Source organism: Podarcis erhardii (genome assembly GCF_964252035.2).
Source record: "Podarcis erhardii genome assembly, chromosome: 3".
NCBI classification, from domain to species: domain Eukaryota; kingdom Metazoa; phylum Chordata; class Lepidosauria; order Squamata; family Lacertidae; genus Podarcis; species Podarcis erhardii.
The window spans coordinates 9,014,090-9,026,922 of record NC_138507.1 but is presented as its reverse complement, the minus strand read 5'-3'; the positions used below and the strand labels follow the sequence as shown (position 1 = coordinate 9,026,922).

General features: G+C 47.3%; 1 protein-coding gene across 1 annotated transcript in view; it reads right to left on the bottom strand.

The window, feature by feature from the left end:
* SLC23A1 (solute carrier family 23 member 1) overlaps positions 1-12,833 on the bottom strand; it is a 40,879-nt gene that overhangs the window by 20,402 nt on the left and 7,644 nt on the right. Inside the window, exons 3-7 of the mRNA XM_081855576.1 lie at positions 9,042-9,199; positions 8,690-8,778; positions 6,039-6,106; positions 3,550-3,731; positions 1,381-1,501 (exon numbers count right to left, since the gene is read on the bottom strand). Coding sequence (XP_081711702.1) covers positions 1,381-1,501; positions 3,550-3,731; positions 6,039-6,106; positions 8,690-8,778; positions 9,042-9,199 — 618 coding nt within the window. The remainder of the gene's footprint in view (positions 1-1,380; positions 1,502-3,549; positions 3,732-6,038; positions 6,107-8,689; positions 8,779-9,041; positions 9,200-12,833) is intronic.

Genomic DNA, 12,833 nt, shown 5'->3' with positions numbered 1-12,833 from the left:
TTCTGTCTGTGTAGTTTAGTAATAAAACTCTTAGCATGTAGCTCATATTTCTTGTCACTTCTGCTGCTTTGAAACTCTGCGGAATGGGAACGTGTTTGGAGCCGTATTAGAGGCTCAGGTCGTTAATTATCGTCGGAGGGCGATTCCGGAGGAGCTCGGTTGAACGCAGGTTCCGACAGAAACGGCCTCTTGGGACAAGCTGACAAATCTGGCCTGCAGACAGGAGGTTCCCCACATCTGTGATCTAGGATATGGTAGGGGTGGTATATAGTGGATTTCCTTGGAGGGATGTTGACAGTGGACAGCTTAAGCCAGTGAGGGACTGAGGAGAACCAAACTGTCCCCTCTTTCCCCACCCTTCTCTCTTTCTGCCACTCTTTCTCTCTCCCTCTTTGCTAGTGAAGGAATATTTCATTCTCGCCAGGTGATTTTCATTGATACTTGGCCCCGTAGACCTGAAGGAACGTCTCCACCCCCATCATTCTGCCCGGACACTGAGGTCCAGCTCCGAGGGCCTTCTGGCGGTTCCCTCACAGTGAGAAGTGAAATTACAGGGAACCAGGCAGAGGGCCTTCTCGGTAGTGGGGCCGCCCTGTGGACCACCCTCCCATCAGATGTCAAGGAAATAAACAACTATCTGACTTTTAGAAGACATCTGAAGGCAGTCCTTTTTAGGGAAGTTTTTAATGTTTGAGCCTTTATTGTGTTTTTCATGTTCTGTTGGGAGCCACCCAGAGTGGCTGGGGAAACCTAGCCAGATGGGTGGGGTAGAAATAATAAATTATTTTTATTATTATACTCTGTTGAGTTCCCTTGAACCAGTCATTTACTCTGAGCTTAAAACTATCCGACAGGGCAGGAATGAAATGGTGGTAGGGAAGCCATATTTTGAAGAGAGAGAGAGAGAAAAAGAGGACACATTTGTAGACTTCTGCTTTTAGCTATGGATCGCTATGACGACTCTCATTTTACATGCCTATGAAAATGAGGACGTGTCCTGGAAAATAGAGGATATTTGGTATGTTGTTTTTGGAATTAAAAGGCGCAGTCAGCTTAAACCTTCCAGTGACGGACCAGAGTGAAGACTTGCTCACTCCAGTCTGCCCATCAAGGCCTTGATTAGCCGATTCAAATAAAGAATTTTGGCGGGAAGTCCCACAAGCCGGGAAAGAATTCCTCCATGTTTTTTGGGGGGGGGGCCTAAGCCAGGCCGCAACGGCCTCCCACCCAGAATTCAGGTAAGTGAACCTTATATACTACCCTGAGGTTGTTTTTGGAATTAAAATGTAATAAATAAATAAAACAAGCCCTTGGATAATGGAGTGAAATCATCAAAATCTGACCAGACTGTGACCATTGAACAATGGGGATCTTTCTTACCGGGAACATCTTGAAGATCTGAATTCGGAACACAGTGCACCCTTGTCCCCATTTGTAGCCGGGGAGGAGAAAAGACACATTTCGCAGGTACTGAGCAAACAAAATGATTAAGAAAATCGACCTGTTCAAAAGAGAAGAAGGCATCGTGAAAAGCGGAGATCAAGAGCAATCAGGGAACAGAAACATTAGAACCAATTGATGCAACTTCAAATTGCACGTCTTTTGCTACTGTTGAGGATTCACTTGTCAAGAACGCAATGTTATCTGTGCAGTTTTGACTTTTACATCTACAAAAATCGGCATTGCTGGCAGCGGCAAGTCACATGAACTGGCCTCGAATCTGTTCTGGATGGAGAAATTTAACTGCACTGGAGCAGGATTTGGCCTTATAAAGTGATTTGTGCTTAGGAATTACAACTCTGCTGCTGTTCTGTTCCTTCGCGGATTTGATTCGTTCTTTCTCCACAAGTTGAAAAATTAGTGCAGTAGAGTCCCTAATGTCCCTCTGATTTTAATCTGTCACTAACACCCACTGGGCCCATCACCTGCTGGCAAATAGAAGGGGAAGAAATGGAGGCAGTGAGAGATTTTACGTTTTTGGGCTCCATGATCACTGCAGATGGTGACAGTAGTCACGAAATTAAAAGACGCCTGCTTCTAGGGAGAAAAGCAATGACAAACCTAGACAGCATCTTAAAAAGCAGAGACATCACCTTGCCAACAAAGGTCCGTATAGTTAAAGCTATGGTTTTCCCAATAGTGATGTATGGAAGTGAGAGCTAGACCATAAAGAAGGCTGATCGCCGAAGAATTGATGCTTTTGAATTATGGTGCTGGAGGAGACTCTTGAGAGTCCCATGGACTGCAAGAAGTTCAAACCTATCCATTCTGAAGGAAATCAGCCCTGAGTGCTCACTCGAAGGACAGATCCTGAACCTGAGGCTCCAATACTTTGGCCACCTCATGAGAAGAGAAGACTCCCTGGAAAAGATGGGAAAGATGGAGGGCACAAGGAGAAGGGGAAGACAGAGGACGAGATGGTTGGACAGTGTTCTCGAAGCTACAAACATGAATCTGACCAAACTGTGGGAGGCAGTGGAAGACAGGAGTGCCTGGCATGCTCTGGTCCATGGGGTCACGAAGAGTCGGACATGACTAAATGACTAAACAACAACAAACACCCACAAACCTTCTGTTTCAGTGTGTCTGAAGAAGTGTGCATACACATGAAAGCTTATACCAAGAACAAACTTAGTTGGTCTCTAAGGTGCTACTGGACAATTCTTTATTTTTATATATATTTCGACTGCGTCAGACCAACACGGCTACCTACCTGAATCTAGACCCACAACCCTGAGATAGTTGAGCCCACATAGCAGTAATAATTCATGTCTAATAATCTCAGAGTACTTAGTTTGCTCTGGATTGTACCCAGTATATTTAAGATCAGTTTTTATTTTCTGATTTTACAAAGATTTTATGTCACAGTGGAATATATATCAGGATTTAATTGAGATATTATAGGGTCAAAGCTGACGTACCAGAGAAACACATTTTGGAATTTAAACCTGAATCTCGATAATTGTCAAAGCAGTAGCTAGAAAATCCTATACTATTCTGTGACCTTTTCCTTTATCTCTCCCTTTCGAACGACATCATTACAACTAACATATCAGTGAGCACTTTACACATTTCATGTAAAACTGAGGATCAAGTAGGAAATGCTCCAAAATTAGACGCATAATCACACACAAGGGAATTGGCCCGGCAGTCGAACAACTTGATGAGGAAGTCTTTCGGCAACTGGCTAGTTTGTGCATCTGCAGTTTGTTGCTTTTGAGATTATGCAGTACAGTGGTACCTTGGTTTAAGAACAGCTTAGTTTATGAACAACTTGGATTAAGAACGCTGCAAACCCGGAAGTAGGTGTTTTGGTTTGTGAACTTTGCCTTGGAAGCAGAACATGTTCTGCTTCCCGTTGAGTGTGTTCCATTTGTAAATTGAGTCCCCCCGCTGCTATGGGAAAGGACACCTTGTTTTAAGAACGCTTTGGTTTAAGAACGGACTTCGGGAATGGATTACGTTTGTAAACCAAGGTACCACTGTAGTTCTGCAACTCGACTTTTGCGTCAATTTGAAATTCTGCAGTACTGAAAAAGTGGTGCTTACAGTGCTGCAATTCCCCAGTGTGATCCCGCTCTGTCGCCGGCAGCTTGGAACACGGACAGCCCAATTAAGGAGACGGTGGGAGTGACGGTGAGGGGCCCAATGTAGTTTAGCATGGCCCCAGGGAGGCCCACCAGACCAGTGACCACCTCAACCAAGCTGGAAACAATTATTGCTCCTTGGATCTATGGGAGAAAAGAGACACAATGTGGATCAGGTCCTGTTTCACCACAGATACTAGTATTGGCGACAAGAAATGTGGGAAGAGGATATATTGATTAAATTTTTTTTTTTTTAAATAAAATATTTATTAGGGTTTTTTATAAAAGAAATACAAAGATAATAAACAGCATTGCTTTGTTATAACAAAATTTCATAACTTCTTTGGACTTCCTCACGTCTCCCGCTCCCACTTACATCGTTAATAATTTTTTTCAAGCAAATTATCATCTTATTTGCAAATTTATAACCACTCAATTCAATATAGTGTAACAATTCTCCAACAAATTTTTGTTTCTCTTAATCTCATTTATCATCAATTTCCGATCCAATTTAGTGATGGCCAATTATTTATAACCAAGCATCCTTATTAACATTCCTCTAAATCACAATATTTTTGTAGATAAATCTTAAATTTCTTCCAATCTTCTTCAATCCTTTCTTCTCCCAGGTCTCGAATTCTGCCAGTCATCTCCGCCAGTTGCATATAGTCCATCAGCTGCATCTGCCATTCTTCCAGTGTGGGTAGATCTTGAGTTTTCCAGTTCTTAGCGATGAGTATCCTTGCTGCCGTTGTTGCATACTATATTGATTAAATATTATCCTTCCTCACTCACGCTAGTGAGCTAGTAAAGGTAAAGGGACCCCTGACAGTTAAGTCCAGTCGTGGACGACTCTGGGGTTGTGGCGCTCATCCTGCTTTATTGGCCGAGGGAGCCATTAGCAAAAATATATCCCTGCCCGTTTTGGTTCAATTTGTTTTTACTGAAAGATTTCCATGGATAACAAAGGTCCATGTAAGAAAGATGTTAATTGATTAAGTTAATTTTATTGGAAATTGGTATTGGAAGACTGCTATAATGAGCTACATAGAAATACAGCTTGAGGGATTTGAGGAAGTCATTTAATAACAGTTATAAAAATATGATTATAACAGGTAGGATAAATGTTTGTTTGTTTGTTTTTTATATGGTAATGTTTTTTTTCTTTTATGTTGTTTATGTTTGTTATAAATTTGAAAAATTAATAAAACAATTTGAAAACAACAACAACAAAGGTCAACGTAACGTCTCCGTTTTCAATTCAGAGAGTCCTCTCTACTGGGTAGGCCAGGCTTCCTCAACCTCAGCCCTCCAGATGTTTTGAGTTTTGAGACTACAATTCCCAGCATCCCTGCCCATTGGTCCTGCTAGCTAGGGATCATGGGAGTTGTAGGCCAAAAACATCTGGAGGGCTGAGGTTGAGGAAGCCTGGGTTAGGCATTGTGAGGTTGGGGGGAGGGGGGAAGAATGGGGGGGTAATGATATTTCATTCTTTTGCATAGTGTATGTGCAGAGAGGGGGTTGTGTTAGCACCACAGCGCTGGTTTCTTCACCTATTCATTTATGTGTTTTCGTTGGCGGTACGACACGTTGGCGAGCCCAGAGGGTTGCATTCAACTGACTGCAGTGAGTTTTGTTTGTGCGTTTGAGGCAGAGGGAGGTTGATGGGTCAAATTAGCCTTATCGATTCATATGCTTCCGTTTTTGTTTAATATGCATTACTTCCAAATAGCTCCTTGGCTATGACAGCCTGTGTTATGCCCACCTTGGAAGAATGGCAGATGCAAGTAATAGACTATATGGAGATGGCAGAAATGACTGGCAGAATCCGAGACCTGGGAGAAGAGTCGGTGGAAGAGGACTGGAAGATGTTTAAAGACTACCTGCAGAAACACTGCAAAGTTTATGAATGTTAAACTGATGTTGGATATAAAAATAATATGGCATTAGTGATACAGTTTGAAAAAGTATGCAAAAATGAAATAGAAAAAGGGTGAAAGACCAAAGTTATATTATGTCAAAATTAAATAATATGTTAAAGGTGTTTAAACTATAAGGAGGAAAGATCAGAGACATAATAGAATGAATTAAATAATTAGAAATGAGTCTTGAAAGAGGGTAAGGATTTGCTGTATTTGATTGGGTAAAGAGGAACACAAAAAAGGGAGGCGTGAGGAAGTCAAGAAAGAAGGTTAATTAAGTATGAACTTAAAAGTTGGAGTTTTTCTTTTTCTTTTAGGTTGGTGTATTTTTAAACTCTTTTTTCTGTATTTTTTTTCCTGTGTACTTTTTTGTATTTTTGACTATGTTTTTTTTGTTGTTGTTGTGTGTACGAATGTGTTTCTTTTTGTAAAATCTTAATAAATATCTTTTAAAAAAAAATAAAAAATGAAAGCCTGTGTTACGTTAGAGATGAGACCCCTTCCAGGAAAAGGCTGCTGTTCAACTTACTTCTCTCATCCTCGGCTGCCAAATGTGGGACGTGTTTAAAGGTAACGTCCAGTTGCCATAGATCTCCCCTGCATAATGAGGCAAGAAAGGTCAACAGATAAATATAAGCACAAGGCCAGTAAGCAACCTGTTTAACAGAGACCGAGAGAGAATCAGTTAGCAAATGAAGCATGTCAGCTAATTGCAGCAAAGCCTTACTGTAATGGTTATAAGGGGTTGCTCGTGCTTAAGTTACCGCCACTGCTGGCTAGGTTACCTGGTTAAACCTGTCCTGGCTAACAGCCCTTCACTTCATGGCTGTCTCAGTCGCTGGCAGAATCTGTCAGTGGGCGTTTTTTGAACCTCTTCCAGCAAAGAAGTTCCTTCCAGTAGCACCTTAAAGACCAACTGAGTTAGTTCTAGGTATGAGCTTTCGTGTGCATGCACACTTCTTCAGATACACTGAAACAGAAGTCACCGGACCTTTCTATATAGTGAGAAGGTGGGGAGGGGTATTACTCAGAAGGGTGGTGGGAATGGGTGATTGGCAGATAGCTGCGATGAGCCTGTTGACGACTCTTAACGACTGCAATAGGTCTAACAGGAAAAAGCAAGGGGTGAGAAGGTGAAAAATGGCTTTGTCATGTATAATGAGATAAGAATCCAATGTCTTTGTTCAAACCAGGTCTCTCCATAGTTTTAAGTTTGGTGATAAGTTGCAATTCAGCAGCTTCTCACCAAATTGCAACTTATCACCAAACTTAAAACTATGAATTGCAACTTATCACCAAACTTAAAACTATGGAGAGACCTGGTTTGAACAAAGACATTGGATTCTTATCTCATTATACATGACAAAGCCATTTTTCACCTTCTCACCCCTTGCTTTTTCCTGTTAGACCTATTGCAGTCGTTAAGAGTCGTCAACAGGCTCATCGCAGCTATCTGCCAATCACCCATTCCCACCACCCTTCTGAGTAATACCCCTCCCCACCTTCTCACTATATAGAAAGGTCCGGTGACTTCTGTTTCAGTGTATCTGAAGAAGTGTGCATGCACACGAAAGCTCATACCTAGAACTAACTCAGTTGGTCTTTAAGGTGCTACTGGAAGGAATTTTTTTATTTTGTTTTGACCATGGCAGACCAACACGGCTACCTATCTGTAGCAAAGAAGTTGTTTGACGCCAAGTCTCCTCCTACTCTCCCTGCGCGGAAATCTTCTGCGCAGGGAGGGAGTGGGCAGAGGTGTGCCCATGCTCTCCCCACTAGTTTCGGGCGAAGAGTCTTGGAGACCCCTCTCCGAATCCCCCATCTGCCCCCCTTCTCTACTGGTGTTGCGCTGATTTCCTTCCCCAGCTGATGGGCTTCCTCTCTCCCTGCTGGGCCCCTCTCCAGCATCGCTCGGGAGCCTTGCCTCCACCTCTGACTCCGATGTCAGTTCCCTGACACTTACGCAGCGTTACTCAACCTTTCTGAGTGAGGCACTTTCCACACAGTCAGCAATTAACACAACAAGTGCACAGTTGTTAAACGTTTGTTGCACGCAATCCAAGCATTCCCCCTTCCAAGTCTGCACTTCTTGTTGCTTCCCAGCGCCAGACACATAATATTTTTTTTAACGGAGCACTGAAATTCTTACCCATCCTCCCACTCTATCCCTGCACATTCACTGCTATAATAATTGCCGCATGAGATATGGTTGCAAGCTCCCTCTCTATTAGCAGAAATATGGAGTGAACAGCTGGTGAATTTTCAGCTCTTTTAAAAAGAGTTACAAACTGATGTGGACACTGAATTTAAGCTTCGAAAAGTGAGGATTTTAGTATTTATTGCATTTTAGTCACTTTTTAAAAACAAAAACTAACCCAAAGCAGCTAACAACATAGTACAAATATTAAAAACTAAATATAACAATCAGGATAGGCATAACCGAGAGAAATCGAAATTGGCAGATTCACAGATTGACTGCGCATTATGTTACCATCTTGGAAGCATGGAGAGGTCCCTCAAATTATTCTTGTTCACTTGCTCTCCCCTCTATTTAAATCTCCCTTTGTATAGAGATTTTCAAAAGGGATACATGACAAATCTGAAGAATCATCAATTGTGCAGGCTGTTTATGTTAGCCAGATTTAATATGTTTCCCTCAATGATAGTAAGAGGAAGATAATTAGCTCTCCCAGAATCAGAGCATCTCTGCAAATGTAGTAAACAGGAACCTGATACTTTGGAGCATATTTTCTTTTCTTGTGATTTTGGCAATTATGCCAGAAGACAATTATTAGAGGCCTTACAACTCAACAGGCTCAATTCTATGCCACCAACGGTTCAGGACCTGCTCTCGGACAGGAACGATCAAATTACTTTAATAGTGGCTGAATTTTTGAGTGCTGTCCATGTAGAAAGACTGGGCCATTATAAAGAGATTTAGAGGTTCTTAATTGATTGGTGATGCGGTAGCGTTATATTATATTATTTATGCAAATTGATTTTCTCTGGAGTTAAAGATCTGACTGGGACAAACCTTGTTATGCTGAATTTGTATTTTGCACAATTTGTATACGGTGTTTGTTTGATAATGTACAGTTTGCTATGCCTAATAAAGGATTGACTTTTATTATTCCTGTTCTATCTCCTAACAACCTTCAGGATGAAACAAGTTTGAATTACCTTCTGGAGGACATTTCCATTTCTCCAAGGCCAGAATAGATTTGGCGGGAACCAGGAACGCTAAGGCGCTGGCTTGAAACAGAGGCAACCTGGATTGCCAGAAAGAAAGAGAGTGTGACTTGCAGTGGCATAGTGTGGGGGGCGCGGGGGGGGGGGGCGGCCGCACCGGGCGCAACATCTGGGGGTTAGGGTTAGGGGGCGCAAATCCACGGGTTAGGGGGCGCAAATTACTTGCCTTGCCCCGGGTGCTGACAACCCACGCTACGCCACTGGTGACTTGCCACCATCAGCCTCCCACAACTTCCTTAAGTTCACCAAAGGGTGGGGAGGTGGGGAGCTGAGCAAAACATACCTAATTCCCACAGTGCTTTGGATAAGAGTCGTGATCCCCACGCAGCTGAAGATGGTACCAATGAGCTGGCTGATGGTGTATTGGTCCTTTCCTACGCACAGGGATTCTGCCAGTAGGAAGGGAACTGCGATGGTGCCACTGAAACATGTCAAGTAATGCTGGAGGGGGGAAATGGGAAGGAGGCTAGGTCAAAAGAGCACCTGATTAGACACGTTCCCAAAATTTAAACCGCAGCTCAGGACCGCAATACTTCCGTATAAACCTACCCCTGAGATTTCAGCCTCTGAGGCCCTTCTTCACGTGCCTCCTCCTCAAGAGGTCCAGAGGGTGACAACACGAGAACAGGGCCTTTTCTGCAGTGGCTCCCCATTTGTGGAATCCCTCCCTAGGGAGGCTCGCCTGGTGCCCTCCTTTAGGCACCAGGAGAAAATGTTTTTCTTTAAGACACCAGTCTGGAGGGACCCTTATGTGACTGACTGATTGATTGATTGATTGATTGACTGATCAAATTTGTATCCCGCCCTATACCCGTAGATCTGAGGGTGGTTTACAACATAAAAGAACAGTACAGTGGTGCCTCGCAAGATGAAAATAATTCATTCCGCGAGTTGCTTCGTCTTGCGATTTTTTCGTCTTGCGGAGCGCGGATTCCCCGGGTATTAACGGTTTTACAAAAAAGGAAGCAAACTCGCAAGACGTTTTCATCTTGTGAAGCAAGCCCATAGGGAAATTCGTCTTGCGAAGCACCTCGAAAATCGGAAAACCCTTTCGTCTAGCGAGTTTTTCGTCTTGCGAGGCATTCGTCTTGCGGGGCACCACTGTATTAGAAAGCACAAAATGCACAATAAAAACAAGAACAGGCCTTTGGCTGATTAACATTCTATGTCCTTTTAAATGTGTTGTGGGATTGAGATTATAGGGTAGTTCTTGTTTTTATTGTGCATTTTGTGTTTTCTAATACAGTCATACCTCGGGTTGAATGAGCTTCAGGATGAGCGCGTTCGAGTTGTGCTCCGTGGCAACCCGGAAGTAACGGAGCGCGTTACTTCCGGGTTTCGCAGTTTGCACAGACGCTCAAAATCACGCCACGTGCATGCGCAGAAGAGCCGAAACGTGACCCGCGCATGCACAGACGTGCGGACACGGGTTATGTTTGCTTTTAGATGCAAACAGGGCTCCGGAATGGATCCCGTTCGCATCTAGAGCAGTGTTTCCCAACCTTTTTTGGGCAAAGGCACACTTGTTTCATGAAAAAAATCTCGAGGCACACCACCATTAGAAAATGTTTAAAAAATTAACTCTGTGCCTATATTGACTATATATAAAGTAACTCTCTTTAATAGGAATCAAATAAACACAAAGAAAGTATTTTATAATTACTTTATTATGAAATAGTAAGTACCGTATTTTTCGTCCCATAGGACGCTCCGTCCCATAGGACGCACCTACTTTTTTGAGGGGGGAAATAAAGGAATTTTTTTTTCCCTTTATTTCCCCCCTAAAAAACCAGGTCGGGGAACAGTGGGATGGCGGTGCTGCGCCTCCCCGCTGTCCCCCGAGCTTGTGGGGCTGGCCCATGTCTGACTGGCGCGAGGGGCGCTCTGCTTCAGGGCGCCCCGCGCGTCCGGCGTCCGGCTACAGTCCGCAGCATGGGGAACCCTCTGTTTCAGGGCGCCCCATGCGCCCCCCGGGTGCGCAAGGCTTGCCAACATGAGCGCGGAGCACGGGGCGTCCTCCGAAGGGCGCCCCGTGCTCCGCGCTGCCAGCTGCCGCCCGCAAGCCTTGCGCTCCTGGGGGGAGATCCCCCGGGTGCGCAAGGCTGGCCAACACCAGCGCGGAGCACGGGGCGTCCTCCGAGGGTGCCCCGTGCTCCGCGCTGCCAGCTGCCGCCCGCAAGCCTTGCGCTCCCGGGGGGAGATCCCCCAGGTGCGCAAGGCTGGCCAACACCAGCGCGGAGCACGGGGCGTCCTCTGGAGGGCGCCCCGTGCTCCGCGCTGCAGGCTGCTGCCCGCAAGCCTTGCGCTCCCGGGGGGAGACCCCCCGGTGCGCAAGACTTGCCAACACCAGCGCGGAGCACGGGGTGGCCTCCGAAGGGCGCCCCGTGCTCCGCGCTGCCAGCTGACGCCCGCAAGCCTTGCGCTCCCGGGGGGAGATCCCCCGGGTGCGCAAGGCTTGCGGACACCTGCGCGGAGCACGGGGCGTCCTCTGGAGGGCACCCCGTGCTCCGCGCTGCAGGCTGCTGCCTGCAAGCCTTGCGCTCCCGGGGGGAGATCCCCCGGGTGCGCAAGGCTTGCGGACACCAGCGCGGAGCACGGGGCGTCCTCTGGAGGGCGCCCCGTGCTCCGCGCTGCAGGCTGCTGCCCGCAAGCCTTGCGCTCCCGGGGGGAGATCCCCCGGGTGCGCAAGGCTGGCCGACACCAGCGCGGAGCACGGGGCGTCCTCCGAAGGGCGCCCCGTGCTCCGCGCTGCCAGCTGACGCCCGCAAGCCTTGCGCTCCCGGGGAGAGATCCCCCGGGTGCGCAAGGCTTGCGGACACCTGCGTGGAGCACGGGGCGTCCTCTGGAGGGCGCCCCGTGCTCCGCGCTGCCAGCTGACGCCCGCAAGCCTTGCGCTCCCGGGGAGAGATCCCCTGGGTGCACAAGGCTTGCGGACACCTGCGTGGAGCACGGGGCGTCCTCTGGAGGGCGCCCCGTGCTCCGCGCTGCAGGCTGCTGCCCGCAAGCCTTGCGCTCCCGGGGGGAGATCCCCCGGGTGCGCAAGGCTTGCGGACACCAGCGTGGAGCACGGGGCGTCCTCTGGAGGGCGCCCCGTGCTCCGCGCTGCAGGCTGCTGCCCGCAAGCCTTGCGCTCCCGGGGGGAGATCCCCCGGGTGCGCAAGGCTGGCCGACACCAGCGCGGAGCACGGGGCGTCCTCTGGAGGGCGCCCCGTGCTCCGCGCTGCAGGCTGCTGCCCGCAAGCCTTGCGCTCCCGGGGGGAGATCCCCTGGGTGTGCAAGGCTTGCGGACACCAGCGCGGAGCACGGGGCGTCCTCTGGAGGGCGCCCCGTGCTCCGCGCTGCAGGCTGCTGCCCGCAAGCCTTGCGCTCCCGGGGGGAGATCCCCCGGGTGCGCAAGGCTTGCGGACACCAGCGCGGAGCACGGGGCGATGGGATGTGGGAGGGAGCTCGCTCCCCGCCCCGCGTGTGCTCGCCGCCGCCGCCCCGCCTCTCGCCACCCGACTCGCCCGCCTCCCTCCCACGGCACACCAGCCGACGTCCCGTGGCACACTAGTGTGCCGCGGAACACCGGTTGGGAAACACTGATCTAGAGGTACCACTGTACTGTCGTTTCATGTTGTAAACCACCCTGAGATCTACGGGTATAGGGCAGTACAGTGGTACCTCGGGTTACATACGCTTCAGATTACATACGCTTCAGGTTACAGACTCCGCTAACCCAAAAATAGTGTTTCAGGTTAAGAACTTTGCTTCAGGATGAGAACAGAAATCGTGCTCTGGCGGCGCGGCAGCAGCAGGAAGCCCCATTAACTAAAGTGGTGCTTCAGCTTAAAAACAGTTTCAGGTTAAGTACGGACCTCCGGAACGAATTAAGTACTTAACCCAAGGTACCACTGTATACAAATTTGATCAATCAATCAATCAATCAATCAATCACATAAGGGTCCCTCCAGACTAGTGTCTTAGTTCGTGTGTATTCTGCCATGTGTATTTTCTCTTTTGGGCTGTTGATTGCGCAAACATTATTAGCAGATATAGCTCATGCATGCCTAAAAAATACCCATCGTCTTTTCCC